Raw genomic sequence first — 25,629 nt, 5'->3', positions numbered from 1 at the left:
AACGCGCAGGAAAGCGAAAGAATCGCAAATTAGTTTTAATTAGTTTTAAAACATCGTTTAACGCCAACATAGCGGCAACATAGTTTGCCAACGTGAAATAAATGAATACGCTCTCAAATGTGCCGTCCGAGGCAGAGTCTGTTCGCCACGTTCGGCACACGTGATAGCTCGCTGCTCTCTGATTGGTTGAATCGTTTTTTGGACATAGCTCGGTAACTACTTGTCCGATTAATATGAAACCTTGAAAAGGCACATCCTCGGGTCCCCAGCAATATACCTGGCAAGTTTAAAGTATATCGGACCCGTGGTTGTCGAGAAACAGCGGTCACAGACATACATACATACATACATACATACATACATACATACATACACACAGAGATTACTGGAATTATAGATAGATATATTACGTTCTGAATGAAAAACAAAGGTTCTATAATATTAACAGTGAAATAAAGAATTGTGGAGACCAAATACTTTTGTCAATTTCAACTTATTTTTCGAGAAAATTGTGAGTTATTTTTAAAAAGTGCAAGGGTGCCAATATTTTTGGTCACTACTGTACATACGTACACACATATATACATACACACATACATATACATAATATATATATCTATACACAGAGTGGTCCAGAAACCCTGGGCACATTTTGAAGAACGATATCTGCAACAAACAACTAAGTTTATTATTGTTCTTTGGTGTAAAACAAAACATGAATACTCATTAAACATCTAATCAGTCTAATATACATGAAACATATCAGTTCAAATGTTGAATCTGCTTTCCTTCATTGTCTATGCACAGCTGTAGCCATTACGAAACATGCACAATTATGCATGTTTCAGTTCTTAAGGCATCAGTCTCACTACGGAAGAATTGTTTGAATTTTCTAAGGGTCGTAGGATTCCTCGCATACACTTTGTGTTTGAGGAAACCCCAAAAGAAGAAATTGCAGTGGGTTGTTCAATCACAAGACCACGGCAGCCATTCAACCGGACCACGACGGCCAATCCATCTGTCTGTAAAGTTCAAATCAAGGGCCTGGTGTACACTGGCAGCATAATGAGCAGGCGCACCATCATGCATGAACCACATTAAGCCATCATTGAGTGGAAATACATGCTGCTCCAACATTAGAAGGTAATTTGCAGCATTGACATTTTCTTTGAAAAATATTGGTCCAACAATGCATCGAAGAAATGCCTGCCCAGACGGACACACCAGCTTGATACTGGACATTGTGTTCAACAGTAAATCGTGGTTTGTCTGCTCCCATATCACACTGTTATGTCGATTCACAGAACCAGATAAAGTAAACTTGGATTAATCTGACCACAAGATCAGGTTCTGCAAATCATTGTCCATATCCATAAACCCAAGCAATGTCTCACATGCCTCAATGCGCATGTGAAAATCATCCTGATAGTTGGTGAATTAATCTGGGTATGTATGGTTTTGCATTGAGGTCTTTTCGTATTCTTTGAATCGATGTTCGGCTTATGTTGGCGACGTTTGATAAATGACGAGTTGATAATGGTTGTTACTGTCAAGTTGTTGTTGAATGACCGCTCTGCTTTCCTCAGTTTGAACAGTACAAGGCCTACCTGGTGACTGTTTTGGAAGAATGCTGCCGGTTTCATGAAACTGCTTGTTTATTCTGCCGATGGTTCTTCTGCCGATGGAATATATATTATCGAAAAATGTACATATAATATTTTTTTTTAAATTGGGTTAGGGATGGGATGGGATGGGATTTTGAATGATAGGGTTGGGTTAGGCATGGGTTAGGGTGAGGTTAGGGATGGGCTAGGGATGGGATTTTGAATGTTAGGGTTGGGTTAGGGTTGGTTTAGGGTTCTGGATGTGAGGTGAATTTGTGAATAAATGTCATACCTCACATACTCATTTATATTGTATTATTATTGAACTTAAAAAAAAAAAGTTGGAAAAAAAAGGAAAAAGATGTTTAGAGAGCCCTCGTCTTCCCTGCCCTAGTGTTTGTATTTAAACCCCACATTGCCCCAACTACTCCTTACTCTCTGAAATGTTCCCCATCATACAATCTGTCTTCATGTATGTTTTACACAAGCCACTTACGCAAAATGCCCACCATGCATGAACGATAATTATGCCAAAGGACGGGACAGGCCACAGACATGGCCATACATGGACATCTGGCACCTTAGGGCAATGAACCACCAGGGGTGTGTAAATTCCCCAGCTTGCCCCACCAATCAGCGGGTACTATTTATCGTTGACCGATGGCCATTTCGGCCAGTGAGCTCGCATGGCGGTGGTCCGCCACTTCCCGTGGAGCCGCATAAAAGCCCACGCAGTGATTGTTCCTGCTCTTCTTCTCCGTGGCTCCTGCCTGCTCGCTTTTGTCTTCATGGTGGTGGTTCCTGGCTCCTGGTTATCTCCGCCACTGAAGGTGGATGGAGGTTATGTTTTCACCCGTTGTCTATTTGGTTGTGAACAGGATATCTCAAAACGTTGTGGACGGATTCAGACGAAATTTGGTGGAGGTTGGGCGTGACAAGGAAGAATTCATTCCTTTTTGGTGAAGATTCAAATCTGGATCAGATAATTTTTAAAGTGATTCTTCACCATCGAGTGATGGGGATAAAACCAATATATAGCACGATATCTCAAAAAGTTATGGACGGATTCAGACAAAACCTAGTGGACAGGTTGGGTGCATGACAAGGACGAATTAATTCGATTTTGGTGAAGATCCAAATGCGGAACCGGAGACAATAATTTTTTAAGTGATTCTTCACCATTGAGTGATAGGGCAAACACAATATGTAGCATGATGTTTCAAAAAGTTGTGGACTGATTACACCAAAACAATGTGGATGAGTTGGTCAGCCGACAAGAACAAGCGATTAGATTTTGGTTCAGGTCCGGATCCAGATCCGGCCTATCAGTGGGATACAAAACGTAAACTGTTGAGCCTGGTCATTCTAGTTGGTTCCTGCTTTGGTCTTGCTTCACCTGCCTGCTCCTTCTGTGGTTCCTGCCTGGTCCTGCATGTGCAGCGAGTGGTCAGTAGTACTATTGCAGGAGCCCAGAAGGTTTATTCAAATGAAAAGCACTGGAACGTTTGACCTCATGGGCTGATGGGGTCATCCACCGACATGACAAAAATGCATTGCTGCCGGGTCTGACCCGTGGCTTTCCCCCTGAAATCACTCAATTAGTGACGCCATTACGAAAAACCTATTTTGCTCAATATCTGGAGAACTATGCATGATAATATCACGAATAAGGTGTCTATACCTATGTTTACATGGTCAATAATTACACTGACACCCGCATTATTGCTAGAAAATGTATAGTTTTCCAGGTAAATGTGTAGCCCACCCGCTCATTAAGTGACGCCATTACCGAACAACGATATCTATCTATAATTCCAGTAATCTCTGTGTGTATGTATGTATGTATGTATGTATGTCTGTGACCGCTGTTTCTCGACAACCACGGGTCCGATATACTTTAAACTTGCCAGGTATATTGTTGGGGACCCGAGGATGTGCCTTTTCAAGGTTTCATATTAATCGGACAAGTAGTTACCGAGCTATGTCCAAAAAACGATTCAACCAATCAGAGAGCAGCGAGCTATCACGTGTGCCGAACGTGCCGAACAGACTCTGCCTCGGACGGCACATTTGAGAGCGTATTCATTTATTTCACGTTGGCAAACTATGTTGGCGTTCAACTATGTTTTAAAACTAATTAAAACTAATTTGCGATTCTTTCGCTTTCCTGCGCGTTTGTGCATGCTATGGCGATTTCTTTACCAAACTCCGCAAGCCGTTCGCTTTGGACCAAACCATTTCATGTAAATAGAGGGGGGGGGGGGATTGTCACCGTACTCGCAAGCCGTTCGCTTTGGACCAAACCATTTCATGTAAATAGAGGGGGGGGGGGGGGGATATAATTTTAGATATAGATATAGTACGGGCATGCCCTAGTATGGAAAACTTGCAAATGTGCAGTTCACATAATTAACTTGATGTCCTCTTGGCATTACAAGTCTTCTCTATCACTTTCGTCACTCTCATCACTGTCCTCACTCCAAGCATTATCTGACTCTTCCTCATCTACTGAATTATCTTCCACGCCATCCCCGTCATCCTCATGTGGGCCTGTGAGGGACTCTGGAACTGAACTTCCTGGATACCAGTCTGGTTCAAAGCAGTTTTGAGACAACTTCCATCCATAGTCTGTCGGACTCGCCCCACCAGTTGGATCTGTCTGATCAGCTCTCTTCCAGATTCTTGCCACATCGTGCACCCTTTTCATATGATTACCAAGTGTCTTGGTGCACGGGGGAAGAGAGGTACAGTTTATCTTCTTTATTCTGGCAAGGGGCTCCTTTTCGTCACCACCACCCATTCGCATGAATGCCTTGTATCTGGCTTCATTAATGTCAGAGGATTTTAAGCCATACAGCACGCAGACATAGGATGTAACGGCTCGTAGCGCTATGGCGTGGCTGGGGATACATGCAGGGCATCGCGAAAATGGGCAAAATCAACTCACCCCATGTGTACAAACATCGCCTTGGAAGCAGGGGTTTATTTGACTACAGTTGCTAATTGTATTGACAGGATGTGCTCTACTGTTACCAATGGAAGCTAGATTTTCTAGCTTATAATCCGGAGCGTTATAGGAGGATCATACAATGCAAAATTGTGGATAACATTGATTGTCTGTGACACTGAATGATTTTGGTTCAGGGTGGGTCAAATATACCAAATCAACCAAAAAACGTTGTTCAGACCCTAAAAAATGGTTGGCATGAACAACACCATATTATAGCAAATGGATTACGACCTTATCATCGCTGTTAAGAAGCATCCAAACTAGATACGGTGTCTCCCTCAGGGAAGTCTGCCTGCAACATCTCACTCACTCGTAACCAATATGAATAGCTGGCACAAGCTTTGTGTATCTTCACGTCGTGGAATGTCCTTTGCCAAATATAGTCAGGCAGATAGGTGTATCCATCATAAGAATTGTGGGTTTAGAGTTTAGACGTACAAGCATGAAATTTGGCACAGTCATAGATAATAATCTAATGAATAATCCCAGATATGGACCCACCGCGAAAACGTCCTATGGTAGCCATGGCGGCCATTTTACAAAATGGCCGTTTTGACCGCGATTATTTTTTACCGGACGACACAAATGCTTCTTTATGTTCTAATGAAATGACTCTAGATACACATATATGCCATAATTGTATTCTCCAAATGACCACAATTTGCATTTGTGTTGCCAGCATCAGCAATGTCAATTAACCCACCAAGCACTGTAACGGTAACTTATATTACTAGATAGTTCCAGTTTGATCTTGTTTATACGTCACAATTTTCTCCACCACACTGGCACAAAGCGGTACATTTCAAACTAGCTTGTTTGCACTTGCATCGTCCCTTGCAACCCTTTTTGCATTTACAACAAATCAGCTCCCTTGATGAAATGCTGGCTTCAGGAAGCATGGACCACAGGGGTTTCCAGTTGTGGGGATCGATCCACACGTTTGTCCCTGGCTTGAGATTTCAGGCTGTTGTCACGGTACTGGTCCCAGACTATATCCACACGACAGGCTCTTTGCAAGTGACCTTGTATGTGTGGCAAGAATACTTTCAGCGCATAATCATCGAAGGTTTTGGCAGCAACTGGTTTCAGAACGTTCACCAACACTGCCCCGTCAAGGATAGTGACGTCAGTATCTGGTTTTGGAGCATCACCTCTGACCTCTGCGCAACTCTCTAGACACACCAATATATCTGATTTGGTTCCCAGTCGTAACTTCCCAAGCTGAGATAAAGACGGGGGACATGCTTGGTTTTCATGGCGGAAAAATTCTGCAAGATCACCATCTCGTGTTTGAGACGCAATGTAGAGTCTTGAGAATAAAGAGCAGTCACTCTTTAGCGAAGTTACTTGCAAACCTGTCTTGGATTTCTCTCTTGGAGACAATCGACTAAACAATGGGAGTTTATTCTTCTTTATTGGATCAGTAAGAGGTACGGTTCGCTCCAGTAGACGGTCTGCTACGAAGGTCTTGTACTGTTGCTTACCTATCTCCTCAGCCTGTTGAACAGTAGAAACAACAGTTGGGTCAGCAATGTCTCTTGTGTCCAGCCGCAGCAAGTCTGTACTCTCTTCTAGGAAGGGGTTTCCCATTTCCTCTATTACTTCAACCAGACGTTTGACATGTTGAGTAAAGATTACCTGCGAACTATATGTTTGCTCATGGTGGCGTGTGTCTTGATTAATCCTTATTTTCCTTCCCTCCATGGATGCTTCAAACTCGGTAGTCATTCTAACCAGTTCCGGCCCAGCCACCATCCATCTTCTAAGAGCATTTGGATTTTGAGTGAGTCCAACAGCACCACCGTCACTCTTCACAGCAGCATTCTTTTGCTCATGAGCCTGGTCAATGGCCGCCATTTGTAAAATGGCCGCCACGGCTACCATAGGACGTTTTCGCGGTGGGTCCATATCTGGAATTATTCATTAGACTATTATCTATGACTGTGCCAAATTTCATGCTTGTACGTATAAACCCACAATTGTTACACCTATCTGCCTGACTAATAGTTGGTTAGCCATTAGATTAGTTTTTTGGTAATGACGCACAGCATCATCCCTCCAATTGGAGACGTCATTAAAAATCACCAAGTCTGCCACGTTCACAGGAGGCATTTCCGCAAGGTTCCAAATCCATTCGCTGGCAGCCTTGCACCGGCCCACATCGTCAGGATTTTTTGCAGTCGGCCTACGTTGTAAGATCACAACCCTGTCGGTGAGCTGAGAAGGTTCTCAAAAAATTATTTCGTTGTGCAGAGGCACACACCTTTCTCTCGGGTACTTTTCCAAAAAATTTCGGCTTCTTTCATAAACCTTGTGAGCCATTTTAGCCTTTCGGTAACGACCCTTAACTCACACGCACGAAACGCAAACACCATCAAACTGGCTGCTGAGGTGTTATGCGCATGCGCAACGAGCATTCCGGGGGTGGGGGAGGATTACGTCATTTAGAAAGTCCTGCATTCCCGCTTTAAAACACTTCAAACACCTGTAACAAATGATGTAAAATAAATTTACCCCCGGCCCTCTCCCTCCCTGCATACATTTTTCATTTGTACCGCATGGAAAGTGATCACTTGTGAGTTGTGACTCAGTAAGAAGCCTGCGGACAAGTTCCGTTTACGTCAGGCGCCGATTCGTGAGGGTATGTTGTTGTTTTAAATTAAATAGCTCCGTGGAGTCGGGACTCGGCAAGCTTTGTTGCGAGGTCGTCTGTTGTCTCAACACTGTGTTTTTATCTTATTTTGTCGTTATTTATAATCCTTTTCTCGATCTTGTGAGAGACAGTTCACGGAGCTCCCGTTTCCCCCATTTTTGGGGGTGCGGTAGTTGCGGAACGGTCGCCATCACGTCTTCTGTAAAACCAGCACTACCCTTAGTTTATAGACATTCGCTTTTATTTTCGTATCTTTCAATGTATCCTTCATTTCGTTACCTTATTTTCGTTTTTTCTTGACGTAATAATGTTAATCTCCTCTTCCCGCGTTTATTGGTTTTTCCAACATGGCGGCTGCTCGTTCGCAGGGACAGCTGCGTTCAGTTATTCGGCACTCAAGGACGGCTTGGTGTGCTCTCGATGGAAACGATCGCATTAACATAGTCTGGCTCTAAAAGGTACGTGATGCTGCACGGCGTATGAAGTACTGTAATCGTTTTTGTGTCCGACAAGACTATGTTATTACCTCAGACGATGTAACAAGGTTTATCGTTACACTCCAGGCATTTCCTTATGGACTTGTGGTCTGTCTATCTATCCACGAGATACTCCTGCACAAAAATTAGTGTCCGTGCGTGCGTGCGCCTGTCCGTGCGATTGTGCGTCTGTCCATGTCTGCCCCTCCATGATAGGTTTTTGTTAACGCGATAACTCAAGAACAGCTGAAAGGATCTAAGTGAAACTTGGTACAAGTATGATGTATAATGATGCAAATATGAACTGATAAGATTATGGGGGTCAAGAGGTAAAAGGTTAGGGGTCCCTTTTGGTAAAAGTTCTGTTACAGCGTTAACTTTTGAACCAGCGATATAATTTTGACCAAGCTTGATATATGTACAAATGATGAAAAGATGAACTGATTGGATTTTGGTGTCAAAGGTCAACAATCATGTCAGGTAAAAAGTTGATATTTGAGAACAGCTGAACCACCTTTAGAGGCCATTTTTCCCTACAGAGCAGGGGTTGGCCTTTTTCGGGCACCATGGTCCCCTTTTTGAAGCAATGTTTTATGGCCAGATGCTCTTCCTGCCGCCAGCTCTGTTGGTCGCCCCTTGCGACACACAGGGAATTACCAGTGAGCTGGTACTCAATTTGCCGACCTCGGAAGGATGACAGGCTGAGTCAACCCCCCTGGCGTTAATTCAGCGATCGACCGGCATTAGAACCCAGGATCCTAGGATCCCAAGCCGGCACCCTAACCGCGAAGTCAACACCAGGCTAGACTTGAGAACGGCTGAAGGGATTTAAATCAAACTGTATTTGTAGGCGGAGGCATGTTGGTTGACGCCGTGACGTCGAAGAGTGCCATTCCAGTTTTATTATTATTGAAAAAAACTATTCAATTCTCGCAGCTCACAACTCAAAGGAATGCTACGGTCGTTAATAATCCTGCTGAGTTGTAAGGATGAACATGTCTGAGTCGTGTTACAAGCTCTACGAAGCAAGTATTCATGGTTATTAAAAAGAAATGTAAGACCATCCTTTGGCTTTGTTCAATGCTATTCCAAAGCTCGCTTTAAATGGACATGACTACGTTGCCACTGACACACAGATGTTTCAGTTCCGGAGATATTGGCCATTTGAAACAGTTCTGCCCACACAACCGTGGCAGCCTCACTATATTGTCGCTCAATACATTCCTCAATGTGTGTGGAGTTGTGCAGTCACGTGAAAAAGTAAGTACACCCCATGTAAAGTTTTGACTTTTTCAACATATTTCAACACACAGCTATTTGATCTTCATTTCAACAATATTGATAGATAAAGGTGATATAATATAACAAATATCATGAAACATTTACATTTTGTAGTCCATTGTACAATTTAAATAAACATAAATGCAAATTTCGCATGTGGAAAAAGTAAGTACACCCTTGGCTGTGGATAGGTGGTATTACCCCCTTTGGCAGAAACATCCTCAAGTAGGCGTTTCTTATAACTGTCTACCAGTCTCTGACATCGACTGGGAGAAATTTTTGCCCACTCCTCCATGCAGAATTCTTTCAGCTGTGCGATGTTTGAGGGGTTTCTTGCATGCACAGCTCGTTTCAAATCCTCCCACAACATCTCGATGGGATTTAGATCCGGGCTTTGACTCGGCCATTCCAGAACCCTCCATTTCTTTCTTTTCAGCCATTCATTGGTGGATTTACTGGTATATTTAGGGTCATTGTCATGTGGCAAGGTCCACCTTCGGTTGAGCTTCAACTTTCCGACAGATGGCCTCACATTATCCTCAAGCACCCTCTGGTACAATGAAGAATTCATAGTGGATTATATGATGGTGAGCTGCCCAGGCCTTGATGCAGCAAAGCTGCCCCAAACCATAATATTTCCATCACCATGCTTTACAGTTGGTATCAGGTTCTTGTAGTCAAATGCTGTCTTTGATTTTGCCAAACATGTCTTCTGGTACTGTGGCCAAATAGCTCTACCTTTGACTCATCTGTCGAGAGCACATTGTTCCAGAAGTGCTGGTCTTTGCCTAGGTGTTCATTGGCAAACTTTAGTCTTGCCCTGATGTTCTTTCTGGACAGGAAAGGTTTCCTCCTGGCACACCTCCCATGTAGATCAAATTTGTGCAGCTTCTTTTTAATGGTAGACTCGTGCACTTTGACGTCAACAGTGGCAAGAGCTACCTGTGGAGCTCGTGATGACATTCTGGGGTTCTTAGAGACTTCTTTCAGCATCTTGCGGTCTGCTCTCGGGCTGAACTTGCTGGGGCGGCCTGGCCTGAACAAGTTGGCAGTTGTTTGGAATCTTCTCCACTTGTAGATGATCTTCCGGACAGTCGAATGATTGATTTCAAATTGTTTGGAGATCTTTTTAAATCCCTTCCCAGACTCATAGTCATCTATAACCTTCTTTCTGAAGGCCTCGGAGAGCTCTTTTGATCGAGGCATGGTGACGCCGCACACTTCAACAACAAAGAGCAAACCAAACTAAATGTCTGAGGTTTAAATAAGACAGGTTCCTCCAAGATCCTCTCTAACGATGTTCTAATCATTTGCACCTGAGCTGGTGCACCTGATTCTAATTTTAGATATTTGAAGTAGTGATAAATGTCGAGGTGTACTTACTTTTTCCACATGCGAAATTTGCATTTATGTTTATTTAAATTATACAATGGACTACAAAATGTAAATGTTTCATGATATTTGTTATATTATATCACCTTTACCTATCAATATTGTTGAAACTAGGGCATGCCCGTACTATATATATGCCCGTACTATATATCTATCTAAAATTATATCCCCCCCCTCTATTTACATGAAATGGTTTGGTCCATTCGCAACGCCAAAGCGAACGGCGAACGGCTTGCGAGTACAGTGACAATCCCCCCCCTCTATTTACATGAATGGTTTGGTCCATTCGCAACGACCACAGAACCCCCCCCTCTATTTACATGCAATGGTTTGGGCCAAAGCGAACGGCTTCCGGAGTTTGGTAAAGAAATCGCCATCGCGTGCACAAACGCGCAGGAAAGCGAATGAATCGCAAATTCGTTTTTATTAGTTTTAAAACGTAGTTTAACGCCAACATAGTTTGCAAACGTGAAATAAATGAATACGCTCTCAAATGTGCCATCCGAGGCAGAGTGTGTCCGCCACGTTCGGCAAACGCGATCGTTCGCTGCTCTCTGATTGGTTGAATCGTTTTTTGGACATAGCTCGGTAAGTAATTGTCCGATTAATATGAAACCTTGAAAAGGCACATCCTCGGGTCCCCAGCAATATACCTGGCAAGTTAAAAGTATATCGGACCCGTGGTTGTCGAGAAACAGCGGTCACAGACAAACGTACAGACAGACAGAGATTACTGGAATTATAGATAGATGAAGATCAAATAGCTGTATGTTGAAATATGTTGAAAAAGACAAAACTTTACAGTTTACATGGGGTGTACTTACTTCTTCACATGACTGTACATGACGCTGAATGTTCGCACATGTGCTTTCATTGACTTGAGGCACTTTGAGTTGCTGTTTCCAGATTGAAATCAAATCGTCTTTACACCACAACAAAATAGTCAAACTAAGGGCAATTCCAAAATGGTTGACCGTAATTTTATTCCTGGATGCAAATTGAACTCACCTTCGGCACCTGGCAATGCCGCAGTGTAGCACATGGAGACGGAATTTGGAGAGTGTGATGTACAATAATTTATTGATTAATTGCATAATTAAACAACAACAACATAATTGCATAATTAAAATAAATAACAATCATAAAATAATTAATTTCTTAATCAATTGGCTAAGAGCATACCTAAACCACAACTGCCTTATCCAAATCTAACGTTTTGGAAATTTATTAAGTAATTAATCAATTTATTGGAATACTTTGAGTTGTACAGTTTGAGGAATACAACCCCGCTTTGAGGCAACCCCGCTTTGATTAATCAATAAATCAAAAATCCCCTTGTTAGCCAAATCACTTGGTCACTGTAGTGTCCAAATATCAGCTTCGTAGGTCAAAAGGTGCCGAAAATACTGCCCAGATGAGAAATAAAATCAACTAGAACTGCCACTTTATAACTGCTGGCAGTGATGACTGGTTTCCTCCACCTTCCAGCTTTCATACAACCCCACTTTCATTGGGACATGCTTTGATACAACCCCACTTTCATTGGGACACGCTTTGATACAACCCCACTTTCATTGGGACATGCTTTGATACAACCCCACTTTCATTGGGACACGCTTTGATACAACCCCACTTTCATTGGGACATGCTTTGATACAACCCCACTTTCATTGGGACATGCTTTGATACAACCCCACTTTCATTGGACACGCTTTGATACAACCCCACTTTGATACAACCCCGCTTTGATACAACCCCGCTTTGATACAACCCCGCTTTCATTGGACACGCTTTGATACAACCCCGCTTTGATGCAACCCCGCTTTGATGCAACCCCGCTTTGATGCAACCCCGCTTTGATGCAACCCCGCTTTGATGCAACCCCGCTTTGATGCAACCCCGCTTTGATGCAACCCCGCTTTGATGCAACCCCGCTTTGATGCAACCCCTCTTTGATGCAACCCCTCTTTGATGCAACCCCGCTTTGATGCAACCCCGCTTTGATGCAACCCCGCTTTGATGCAACCCCGCTTTGATGCAACCCCGCTTTGATGCAACCCCGCTTTGATGCAACCCCGCTTTGATGCAACCCCGCTTTGATGCAACCCCGCTTTGAAGCAACCCCGCTTTGATGCAACCCCGCTTTGATGCAACCCCGCTTTGAGGCAACCCCGCTTTGAGGCAACCCCGCTTTGACGCAACCCCGCTTTGACGCAACCCCGCTTTGACGCAACCCCGCTTTGACGCAACCCCGCTTTGACGCAACCCCGCTTTGACGCAACCCCGCTTTGACGCAACCCCGCTTTGACGCAACCCCGCTTTGACGCAACCCCGCTTTGACGCAACCCCGCTTTGACGCAACCCCGCTTTGACGCAACCCCGCTTTGACGCAACCCCGCTTTGACGCAACCCCGCTTTGACGCAACCCCGCTTTGAGGCAACCCCGCTTTGATGCAACCCCGCTTTGATGCAACCCCGCTTTGATGCAACCCCGCTTTGATGCAACCCCGCTTTGATGCAACCCCGCTTTGATGCAACCCCGCTTTGATGCAACCCCGCTTTGATGCAACCCCGCTTTGATGCAACCCCGCTTTGATGCAACCCCGCTTTGAAGCAACCCCGCTTTGATGCAACCCCGCTTTGATGCAACCCCGCTTTGAGGCAACCCCGCTTTGAGGCAACCCCGCTTTGAGGCAACCCCGCTTTGAGGCAACCCCGCTTTGAGGCAACCCCGCTTTGAGGCAACCCCGCTTTGAGGCAACCCCGCTTTGAGGCAACCCCGCTTTGACGCAACCCCGCTTTGACGCAACCCCGCTTTGACGCAACCCCGCTTTGACGCAACCCCGCTTTGACGCAACCCCGCTTTGACGCAACCCCGCTTTGAGGCAACCCCGCTTTGAGGCAACCCCGCTTTGAGGCAACCCCGCTTTGAGGCAACCCCGCTTTGAGGCAACCCCGCTTTGAGGCAACCCCGCTTTGAGGCAACCCCGCTTTGAGGCAACCCCGCTTTGAGGCAACCCCGCTTTGAGGCAACCCCGCTTTGAGGCAACCCCGCTTTGAGGCAACCCCGCTTTGAGGCAACCCCGCTTTGACGCAACCCCGCTTTGACGCAACCCCGCTTTGACGCAACCCCGCTTTGACGCAACCCCGCTTTGACGCAACCCCGCTTTGACGCAACCCCGCTTTGACGCAACCCCGCTTTGACGCAACCCCGCTTTGACGCAACCCCGCTTTGACGCAACCCCGCTTTGACGCAACCCCGCTTTGACGCAACCCCGCTTTGACGCAACCCCGCTTTGACGCAACCCCGCTTTGACGCAACCCCGCTTTGACGCAACCCCGCTTTGACGCAACCCCGCTTTGACGCAACCCCGCTTTGACGCAACCCCGCTTTGACGCAACCCCGCTTTGACGCAACCCCGCTTTGAGGCAACCCCGCTTTGAGGCAACCCCGCTTTGAGGCAACCCCGCTTTGAGGCAACCCCGCTTTGACGCAACCCCGCTTTGACGCAACCCCGCTTTGACGCAACCCCGCTTTGACGCAACCCCGCTTTGACGCAACCCCGCTTTGACGCAACCCCGCTTTGACGCAACCCCGCTTTGACGCAACCCCGCTTTGACGCAACCCCGCTTTGACGCAACCCCGCTTTGACGCAACCCCGCTTTGACGCAACCCCGCTTTGACGCAACCCCGCTTTGACGCAACCCCGCTTTGACGCAACCCCGCTTTGACGCAACCCCGCTTTGACGCAACCCCGCTTTGACGCAACCCCGCTTTGACGCAACCCCGCTTTCACCATAATTAAAGCTGCACCAAAAATTCACTAGGCTGGAGAAGATAAAATGTAGCGTTTATTTTTCTTCACACAATAACATCTATCTACCTTCCCAACCGTACAACCAATTATGTTGAAATTTTACAACCATTCCAATTGACGACATGTACATTAGGTTAAAGTTTGACGTTTATCAATCGAGCAGTTCAAGAGAATTATTTTTGTTAATATTTCCCTTAAATTATTTATTGCTGCCAAACCGAACAACCAATCAAGTTGAAATTGTATACGCTTATTCCTCTTGACCCCTTCTACATTACTTTGAAGTTTCACGTCGATCAATGAAGCGGTTCAATAGATACAGGTTTTTAAGATTACCGTTGAATTATTTATCGCTGCCAAACCATGTGACCTGTCACAAATTCCAACAGGTCGTTTTAGCACTCAGACATGGGGAACATATGTGTGAAGTTTCCACTTGATATGTTCAAGAATGAGAGAGGAGATAGATTTTAAAGGTTTATGCTTAAAAAAATTATAGCTCCCAAACCATGTGACCTATGACGTCGTCATTACCATTACAAGATTCTACAGGAGGAGTTGTTCCTATGGTGAAATTTTCCTGTCAATTGGTCCAACTATTGCAACGAAAATGATTTTTTAAAGAAAATAAACCTGAAAAATCGCAATTCCAGAATCCGTCACATGGCCTGAGAAGCTCATGCAGAGTTTCTTCTTCTTCACAAAATAACAACTTCTGGCTTCCAGACCGTACAACGAATCATCTTGAAATTTTACACATTTGTTCCCCTTCATGACCTATAATCTATCTATATAAAGCAGTAAAGTATGTTTGTTTGTTTGTTTGTCCTCTTATAACTCGAGAACTACTCATCGCAGAGCAAAACCAAAGGCATATTCGGAATCAGTCCGTCTCAGAGCAACTACAGCACACCTTAAAATTTAAAAAACTTCACGTTTTAAAATTATGACGTCATCAGCGTATTTCGTAACGTTAATTTTTCAACTTCATCCGATTGACATAGGACCAACGGCATGTGACAGAGAGTGAAACATACACTTCTGACTTCCGGGTTCGGAATGCGGGACCAATGCCATTTGACAGGGAATAAAAAATAAATCCGACATTCAATTGACAATGACCTCCGACTTAACTCCCCCCTCCCCCTACCTCCCCTCCCCCTACCTCCCCTCCCCCTCCCCCCCTCCCCATCCCCCCCCTCCCCATCCCCCCCCCTCTTCTCCCCTCTCCCCATCCCCCCTCCCCATCCCCCCCTCTTCTCCCCTCTCCCCCTCCGTTCCCCTCCCCTCCCCTTCCTCCTCCCCTCCTCTCCCCCGCCCGGCAATGCCGGGTACTTCTGCTAGTTCATTATATAGTTTCACGTCTGTCAATGAAGATTTTCGTTCAATTACCTATCACTGCCAATCCATGTGAGCTATCGCAAATTCCAAAAGACCATTTGAGCATGCAGACATGGGGACATAAATGTGAAGCTTCCACTCCATATGATAAAATGTGAGGGGGAGGGGGGGGGGGGGAGATGGGTTTTAAATTTTATGCTTCAAAATGTCATAGCTCCTAAACCATGTGACCCATGACGTCATGATTACTGAACTTTTTGTTCGCCGTGAGCATGCGATCATGTATGCAAAGTTTGGGCTCGATCTGTTCAACCATTTCGGAGAAAAAGGGTTTTTAGTATTTTTCACAAAAAACAATATGGCGGCCGATCCATGTGACCTATGATGTCGAAATCATTTGGATTCTGATTTTTTTTTTAAATTTAGGTCATGTACAAACAATATCATATTTGTGGCGTCAAAGGTTCTATTTGTAGAATTCTAACCTCACAACGTTAGTGCTTTTAATATCCTAAATAAACACATTTTTTTCGTCCCAATGCAGAGTTCTTTCGAATGAGCCATGACTCAATTTTTTCCATTGAGCCGTTTCGGAGATATTGAGGGGCAAGGTTGAAGGTTTTTTTTTCTTCCATGATTGCGCCCAAACCTCGATCTATGACGTCATAATTAGCAGTAAAAAGGTAGCCAATCACTTCGTGAAAATGTCGTGCCAATCGGACCAACAGTTGCAGAAAATGTTGATTTTAAAGTTTTTGGACCTGGGGAAGGGGGGGGGGGGGGAGGGAGGGGATGAAAGCTGTACACCCTCTTGAATGATAATTATCAAAAATACAAGAAAAACATTGGGGGGGAGTTGTTCGGGAGTGGAAACATTGGCTGCGTCCTGAGATTCTGAACTTTCCCTTGGAGGAAGGTGGTCAAGGTCTCATAGATATCTTGTGTATAGCAATGCACTTTGGCATCAGCAGTGTGCTGGCCTGAGTACACTGTCGATGGGCTCGATTCAAAAGAGAAAGGCGTGGTATCCGGCTTGAGGACTGATAGTAGTGGTGAGAAAGGAAAAATGATATTGATCAAATAAATGAGAAAAAAAAACACGTTTAACAGTGGAAAAACAAAAGGATTGAGGTAAGGTAAGACACGGCCCTGTTAAACACTGTCTTGACAGACGTAAATTGGGGTTTAAAATGGATTTACTCTAAACATGAAAATTAAGATGCAACTAATCAGCGAATTAACTTTTTTACCCTTGAGAGTCGATTTCCGTTGCACTATTTCAAATGACTTTATGGTTGACGGAGACAATTCCTCTTTATACCAAAGGTATGTTTTTAAATGAAGAACGGATCGTACTTTTCCGAGCATATTTTTTGCAAGGTTGTATTTAGTTAGTGTTGGTGATTGAATGACTGACAACACCAGATGGTCGAGTGCTGCAGCCATGGCTGCTAAGATTGGAATGCGGTTTAACCGTCAAGTACTGTATCGACGCTACCCTGTGAAGCATTTGGTGTATTCAAACCAAATGGAGCAATGGAAGAACAGGAGGTATTATCAGAAAGTTGGTTATTAACCAATCCAGAAGGGAGGATTTGCTATTGGCTGAAAGCTGGGTCAATGTCCACAGATCGAGTCAGGTCCATGGAGTCATAAAGTTACTTTGCTGCCGAAAGAGGTAACAACACCCAGTGAATTTGCATGGTGACGATTTAAATGATCACATGAGAGACAGAGACAGAGACAGAGACAGAGACAGAGACAGAGACAGAGACAGACACACAGAGAGAGACAGATGGCATGGTGGTGAAAATTTGGTCCAGTTTGGGAGAGGGAGATAAATAAATAAATAAATAAATGGAGTCGACTGTTTGGAGGACGGTACAGCATACAGACAAAGAAGAGGTGGGAGTGGAGTGGAAATCACAGCCAAAGGTACTCTTGGGGGCTTGGAAGGGTAAGAGTACTGCACAAGGACGGTGAGAAATGGAGTTCTTGATTTAAGCTTCAATTCCTTCACCAAGATAGCGTTCAGGCCTGTCAAACTGGAAGAGACAATACCCAGGGGGGGGGGGGGGGGGGGGAGATGTATAGGAATTGGGGATATTCTGACATCCTGCAGGTAGAAGGATTCTGTTAAGCGTATGTCTGGTTTATCAGCATTGGCCTGGATTGAGAGATTGGTCTGATTGGAGTGAAGGCCTTGGATGTTGGATGTCCACATAGTTAGGGATGAGAGGAGACACTTTTGGCAGGGTGGAGGAACATGGAGAGGGGTTGGGAGAACTTGGGATAGTGGGGGGAGGGGGGGCATGTATTGTAGGGCAAAGGGGATTATTGAGGAGGGAGTGAGAGGGAAGATGGGAGAGGCCAGGTTTGGGTTTGAATGAGATCAGAATGAGTGGAAATTACGGATGACTTTTTCTAATTTATTTGTGGTTGTTTTGAGAAGGAAGAAAGGACGCCAGAAACATTTTTAGGCAGGGTAAAAACCAAACGATCTGATGAGGAAAGACTAAACTTTAGCAAGGAGTGAATAAATGAGAAACAGACCTGTGGAACACCTGGAAGGCCAAAACAGCCGAGGCTTTGTCAACAGAGTTGACAACAATCAATGGCAACAAAGACAAATGTGGGATGGTTTACGCAACTTTCAGAGCAGGACACTGAGAAGTGATATAAGCAACGCAAGTTTGACTTGCGTAGTTTATTAAAATGATCACATTTGCCTAGTATATGATACTCTGCTTTCAGCAAACAAGTTGGAATCCACTTACTATATGCATTCAATACCAGTCAATAGGGTGTGTAAACCGATAGTAGTGAAGCAACAAGTTGTACATAGGAAATCTGTTTCCACATAGTCCTGAAGGTGATCCTTCATGATAAATGAATGATGCACTTCGATTTAGTACCCCCCCCCCCCCCGCACCTCCCCTCCCCAACACTCTCGCAATTGGGTAATGTCAACCAATGCCCGCTGAACCCCCTCTCACTCCCGTAGGTGCATTTTGATCCTTTTCGCCTGAGAGTCGATTGTAACCGATGAAAGCAGCTGAGGTATATTTCTCGTTGACTGTTAAAACGTCATTTGTCTAACAATGACAAGGCTGAGGAATGATGTTTTATTTAGTACCTCGTGCCAAAGACCATTCTCTTCTGCACCTCTCATATAATCTTACAATAATTCACCAAATGTCCGTCCGTCCGTTCGAAGGTACCACAAAAACGGCTGAAGCGATCGCAACGATATTTTGGGTGGGTATTCCTGGGACCCCTTAGAGTAAAATAGGCTATATTGTTTTTCCATTTTTTTTTCCAGTTTTTCCAAACACGATGGAATAATATTTACCGATATGAACAGTGATGTAGCTTTTATTGAAATTCTACAAATACTGTTTAGATTTTGATGAGAATTATGAACCTGCCGCCAATGCGGAAGTGGACAGATTACGCAATGCGTGGGATTGATAATATCCCAATACAACCATCATTCAATCATAATGTTAAATCGTTAAACATTAATTGTTTTGTTAAAGTATCAATTGATGATTGGATTTGAGTGAATACAAGTACGATTTTGAATTCGTAATTGTATTCACCCAACCGTACGGAACTTCACATCAGGATTTAAATATTTGTTTTTGTCATGAATGTTGTTAAATGTTTATTATATTAATGTGTATTTGTGATTGGAGTTATGCTGTTTGGAATGAAAAAAGAGATATCGAGTTCAAGTGAATGACGGAATGCCGTCACGGTTTTACGTTCTAAACGTGAAATTCGTGGATCGCCATATGCAGATTCGCCATTGACTGGGAATAGAACACACGTACCCGTTTGTTTGGAACGAGTACGTTTTTCATGGAAGTCCTTCATGAACCTGCTGTCCATGTCAGACGTGCGACTGAAGGTGCTACAGGAATGTGGAATTTATTGGTTTCATGCTTTAGCATTCGCCGTTTCTGCATTGTCTGTTTGTTCATGGCCTCCCACCTGTGCGTAGCACGGGTACCTCACTAGTATTATAAATGATGCAAAGGTTGTCGAAGAGTTGATCAGCTTGGGATCCTGTTTGGGGTTTCTGCTCTACTCCTTCAGTTCCAACGTTTTGGTTTTGACAGGAATACTGGGTTTCAGGTTAGCGCAGAAGCATGTTTCACTTTTTTTTTTTTTTGAACCATGGGTTCACAGGATGGCCCAGAGGTATGCACACTCGTCTCTAAACGGTCTAGCCTCGGTTTGAATACCGGACATCCCGGTGTTTCACAAACAGGTTGATTTATCAATGCAAGTACCATCCTTCAGACGGACGTTAAACGGGCATCCCGCCTGCCGGCATTAGTTGGTGGATGTTAAAGACCTCATAGTGTCCTTCGCGAAGATTAGGCGAGCTATCGCCGGCACCATGGATAAATTACAAATTTCCTACCCTAACCAGCGTAGGGCATTGCATCAGCATCATGTGCGCACCCTCAGCCAATGATGCCACCTCCGCAGCCTTGTGCTTCTTATGAACGAAGAAGAATTTGAAGCATAGTACTCTTGACAGCGTATTCGGGAATGAGAATGGATTTTGTGTGTGAAGTCTCCTCATCTCAAGTATGTTTATATACGATAATGTTGAGGGCATTGCATCAACGGGCACTGTAGCAATGTTCTTTGGTAACCCATCAACGATATGCGATGAAGCAACTTTCTAGACAGCTAAACATTCCATTTTGGTGTAAAAAAAAAGTGATAAATTTATTGTTTGTAAAATTGGATACCCAGATCACACCAAAGGCGGCCCGGTAATGACAATATTATATGTGCCATGCAAGACTGCCAACCAACTGCTAGTGTCGATTCATGAACTGGTGGTGACTCTACTGTATTGTGGGTAATCAATGGCACATTTTGAAACTGGAATTCAAGCATTCTTCCTCAAATCTCAATACATTCTATCTTCCAGTGAGCAGGACCCAAATGCTTATTCACATTATTATTTTGATTTCCAGTACATTCTTCCTCTCCCAGTAGGTGTGTTCATGGGTGGAGTGTTTTTATTTTTAGATCATATTCCTCATCAACTCTATACACATTTACAGTACATTTTATGGCACATTGCCTCCAACAAATGCGGTGCAATTGAACTTCCTTATTTTGGAGAGGCCCCACCTGCTTCCTTCTGTGTTTCCATGACCCTCGCCTCCATTAAATGGATTAATGGACGTGTAATGTAAACCTCTCCCACCACCCCTCCTTTCTTTCAGAGATGCCAAGAACATCTACATTTCAGTAGATAGGCCCTGAAGGACAACTTCTTTGTTCGTTATCCTTTCCAAACGTGGACAGGGCACTCTGAATTCAAACCTTTCTTTGATACTGTGACGTTCCTGGACTCGCATCATCGCACGCCCACAGGTATTGTGAACTGCATGCTTGGCTGTTATTATTTTTCCTCGTCACGTGAGTCTGTTGACAATATAGAAATGTTTTGTCAGAGTGAATCTCTGGTACATAACTGCATGCTGGTACATAACACAAATCTGATTAAATTTTGGATGTGATCTGTACTGAGGTGGTCACAAACCATCGCCAAGACCCTTGATGGCTATCTTGAAGACAACCGGCTTAACCCTGATACGCAGATGTCTGAGCAGCGTTAGCCGTAAATCGATCGCTTGCCTAGCTAAACTAGTATTAATGTATAAAGGACCAGTGGAATAGATCCTCATGTATAAATATTTCAAAGATTGAAAGGGTCTTGCATCTTGCGCTTAGCAACACATCCTCGGCAGAGAACACCAACTGAGGCAAAGTCTTTGACAGGCCGGCGTTGGAAGAATTTGAAGCCTGTGGTGTTCAGGCTTCTTTGTGCTTCTCTCCTGCTGCCTCTCCAGACCAAGGTGAAATTCTCATTGTACATTAACACCTCGACTGCAAGGCTGCGTTTCCAGCTATAAGTGGCCACGTTGAGCGAGTGGTAGACAGACTGGCCTAAGGTGTGGTTTGGTACTGAAAGTACTCCTGACTGTTCAAAGCATTATCAGGCTAATTAATTCCTCACAGGGATGAAAAATGATGACATCAGACAACTTGTTTGTTTCCTTTGGCTGTTCATACCCTTATTCCTCAGGCATAGTTTTCATATTGAACAAACAATACCGTAAACTACATTATATTATTAACATTCCTATATTTACCTCCGCCACCGACGGTGGATGGAGGTTATGTTTTCACCCCTGTCTGTCTGCTTGTTTGTCTGTGAGCAAGATAATATCAAAAAGTTGTGGACGGATTCGGCCAAAATTTGGTGGATGAATTGGGTAAGTGACAAGAACAAGCCGATTGGCTTTTGGTTCAAGGCCAAATCCAGATCCGGCCTATTAGTGGATAGAAAACGTAAACTGTTCAGCCTGGCGGAGCTATGCTCTCTACAGAATGCCCTTCTAGTTGTTAATATATTGTGGCCCGTGATGATATCTTCATCTCCACTACAGTATTGTTATGGACCACGTCCTGTGTGCTGGTTGAGGCATGTACTAGTTGTACATCTATACTGCACATCTAGTTGTGCTAGTTCTTGCATTTTGTCTTCCTTTGTTGTGGGAAAACCGGTTCCCAACTGTCTGCGAGGTTGATGTGACGTGAAGGATTTACGAGGCTTTTACGCCCAAAAATCTGTTGGGCGTACGTTAAAAATGTCCATTGTTTCTTGCTGTTCGCATTCAGATGGAGGAATATATTCCATGAAATGTGAGCAGTATTCCATTATAGAGTAAACTTTGGACTTGTAAAGAAGCAAGAGTTGGAAGTGGTGTTTTTTTTGTCTCGAAGGAAATACCAATTTTCAGGAAGTCTTTCTGGAAATTGTTACAAAATGTGACTTCCAGAAGAGAGACGAGGACATTTCAATTCCCAGAATGCTGATGGTAGGAGTCTGTGTGAAGGATGTGCTAAACATGAAAAGAGAGTGGTGGTTTTGACTTTATTTGAGACGAGATGAGAAGGGATCGGATCGTGGTGTAGTTCAACGTGATGAGATTATTTGAGCCCCATTCCATTATAGGCTCAAGATTACAATTCAGAGTTGGCAGCTGAAGTGTAATTTGCATTCAATTAATTGGAAGAAATCATTATTAATGAATTTTTTTTTGCATTTTTTACGACGTATTTTACTCCACACTGATGGCCTCCTTATCCCTGTAAACGGTGGCCTAGTGATGTATGATAAAGTTCTGGGTTGTTAAAGAACCAAAAGGTTTGACATGCACCTTGAATGTCTAGCTTAAAGAGCCATGTATTGGTAATTTAGATAAGACTGCGGTCATGCGTTCTTCCTCATGTTTCGCCCATCTTGTGCAGTGCACATGGTGTTGCGATGGAACTAATCCATCCATGCGCTCCTGGGCCCGCGCCCGAGCCATTCGGCTTACGGAGATAATCCTCCAACAAGCCGTTGGGCAGAGAGGCCAGAAATTGTCTTGCCTTTTTATTTATTTATTTTCTATTCATACAAATCTATTCAGAACAAAGCATCGACTGACTTAGCAGTCAGGCAAAGGTAAGATTGTACACAAAAATGTTCTAGGGTGAGTATATATACAGATCACTGGATTTGAACTTGACGAATGTACATGGCTCTATACCGCCGTCTATTTTGCATCTGTGCAGTGGGTTTGATAAGAGCAAACAGCAGAGTGACGGTACAGGCCTTTCAGATGAGCTATGCCTAAGGCTTTGGATGAGTCCATTTCTCACTCGCCCCGCCCCGATGACGTTCGCACATAGATGGGGCATCCGAAGCCTGTGTGGGTGTTGGACAAGGTTCAATCCAGATTGATTGATGAGAGGCTTGCTTGTGGAACATCTAGAATATAAACTGTTGGGTAATATAAACATCATTGCTTTTGATTTGGTGTTATTATTATTATTTTTTTAGGTAGGCCGACATAAAATCTCACTCGACCTGACTAAAATACCAGTCGATTGCTTTTACCATGCATTCCTAGCCCAACATAGTATTAGTAAAGATTTTTGAATGAAGGATCCTTCCTCCCTCACGACCCAAAAAGCTGTTTGGGAAGATTTTTGTTGGGATCTTTGTCTAGTCATTGTTGTGTGTTTATATGTGCATACCTTCTGTGTCAGTGTAACAGCTGAATTTGCGCAAGCATGTTATGTGTGTAATATTGGGCCAATCAAGATTTCATCTGTTTATCTTTTATTCCTTTTGCGTTCGTGCTTCCCGCGCGTGCGCACCCTCCCCCAAGGCCCCACGTACCAGCAGTGCGTCCGATGCGCGTGCGTGCGTTTTCAGTGCGATGCGACGCCGCAGCCTCATGCTGCTCTGTGCCAGCGGCCTGGGACTCTTGTCGTTACTGCAGCTCCATCAGGCTCTGCGTGCCCTCGTTTCCGGCCTTCCACACCGTAGGGAGGTCTTCTTGTCTGGTGTGACTCCTCCCGACCACGGTGGACCGTCTCTGGCTCCCACGTCCCTGGAGCCAGTTGACCTTTACCTGCGTTCGTTTCATCTCAGCGATGACATGGACGAGTATTATTACGTCACACTGTCCGGCCTTCGCTGTCTTAAGGAAGGCTCGCGGAGGGAACCCCTGTCTTCGTTGCAGAGCACTTTAACCTCGCGTGCAGGGGTCTATGAGCTAGCAGGAGCAAAAGGTGAGCATTGCTTCTGCCGTCCAGGATGGCACGGCCCCCATTGCTCGATTCCCACGGTGGCACAGCACTCGAACCTTCCCTCTCGCGGAGACCTCCGACTCAGGACCTCTCCTCGCCGTGTCTTAAATGTGGTGAACGTCAACCATGAGCTGGATCTACTTGAGGCACGATTCAACGAGCTGCGTGGCACTGTGGACGTTTTTGTGGTGTGCGAGTCCAATTACACGGCCTACGGTGACCCGAGGACTTTATTGTTCCAAAGGGCACTTCGCAATGGTAGCTTTGCGGCCATCCATGGGCATCTTCTCTATGTCTTCCTCGATCACTTCCCTGCCGGTGGTCGGCAGAACGGGTGGGTTGCCGACGATTACCTACGCACCTACGCATCGCAACAGGGGCTCGCACGTATCTGGGGTCTGCGTCCCGACGACCTGTTTGTCATCAATGACGCGGATGAGCTTCCTTTGCGGGAGGGCATTCTCTTCCTCAAGCTGCACGATGGATGGCCTGAACCTGTGGGTATCCACCTGCGCCCGTCCCTCTATGGCTTCTTTTGGAGACAGCCTGGCTCATTGCAGGTGCTGACTGCCAGCACAGTGCGTACCCTCACAGAGATCTACAACTCCAATGGAATTTTGCTTCGACGGCGTCATTACTATGACATGCCGGGATTCCGGGATTATGAGCGGCGCTCTAAAAAGCGTTTGGCGGAGTGGGCTCTTGGAAGTTCCCTACATTTGGCTGGATGGCATTGTTCATGGTGCTTTTCCCCCGAGGGAATATTGCACAAGTTGATCTCCGCTCAGAATGGAGACTTTCCACGATGGGGTGACTACCCCGAGAAGCGAGACCTTGTCTACATCCGTGAACTCATTCGCACTGGGGGCTGGTTTGATGGTACATTGCGAGACTTACCTCTGGCTAACCCCAGCGAGCACCTCTACGCACCACGGTACTTGCTCGATAACCCAGATAAATATTCCTACCTTTTGCAGAACCCTTACATCAGTAAAGCATCCATACCTCCGGCTGCGTGAAATGTGGACAAATGAAGAAAGGGAGGCAATTGCTTTGGACTTTTTTGGGGGAGTGAAATGTTTTACGTGCCCCTGACTTTTGTGAATTAAAACAACTGGGGTTTCTTGCACATGTGATTATCTTGTTTTTTTGATGGGATTTGTATTTATTTTCATTTGGCATCCAGCAAGATGCTGAGAAGTGAGATATTTTAACATGGTGAAAGGATAGCTTGTACATTTACCAGTAATAATGGGCAAGTTCAAGTGTATTTTAATGTGACTTAAAAATCAGCACAAATATTGGAGCTGGGTTGTTGTGTTCTGGCCATCTTTTGGATCATGTCATATATATATATATATATATATATATG

At 44.6% G+C, this 25,629-nt stretch overlaps 1 protein-coding gene across 2 annotated transcripts; it reads left to right on the top strand.

Moving 5' to 3' along the window:
* Positions 1 to 17,338: 17,338 nt before the first annotated feature.
* MGAT3 (beta-1,4-mannosyl-glycoprotein 4-beta-N-acetylglucosaminyltransferase) lies at positions 17,339 to 25,386 on the top strand. 2 transcript variants are annotated; one of them, XM_068128083.2, is made up of 4 exons: positions 17,339 to 17,510; positions 20,831 to 20,981; positions 21,342 to 21,466; positions 23,881 to 25,386. In XM_068128083.2, exon 4 carries the CDS (start codon positions 23,885 to 23,887, stop codon positions 25,274 to 25,276), a length of 1,392 nt encoding a protein of 463 aa, XP_067984184.2. In that variant the 5' UTR covers positions 17,339 to 17,510; positions 20,831 to 20,981; positions 21,342 to 21,466; positions 23,881 to 23,884; the 3' UTR covers positions 25,277 to 25,386. The 2 variants fall into 2 exon arrangements, with proteins under 2 accessions (XP_067984184.2, XP_067984186.2); XM_068128085.2 differs by having other exon boundaries at positions 17,346 to 17,510; positions 21,390 to 21,466.
* Positions 25,387 to 25,629: the final 243 nt, after the last annotated feature.

Source organism: Myxine glutinosa, chromosome 1 (genome assembly GCF_964187855.1).
Source record: "Myxine glutinosa chromosome 1, kmMyxGlut1.1, whole genome shotgun sequence".
NCBI classification, from domain to species: domain Eukaryota; kingdom Metazoa; phylum Chordata; class Myxini; order Myxiniformes; family Myxinidae; genus Myxine; species Myxine glutinosa.
The sequence above is the reverse complement of the archived record's forward strand: the minus strand, read 5'-3'. Positions and strand labels throughout refer to the sequence as shown.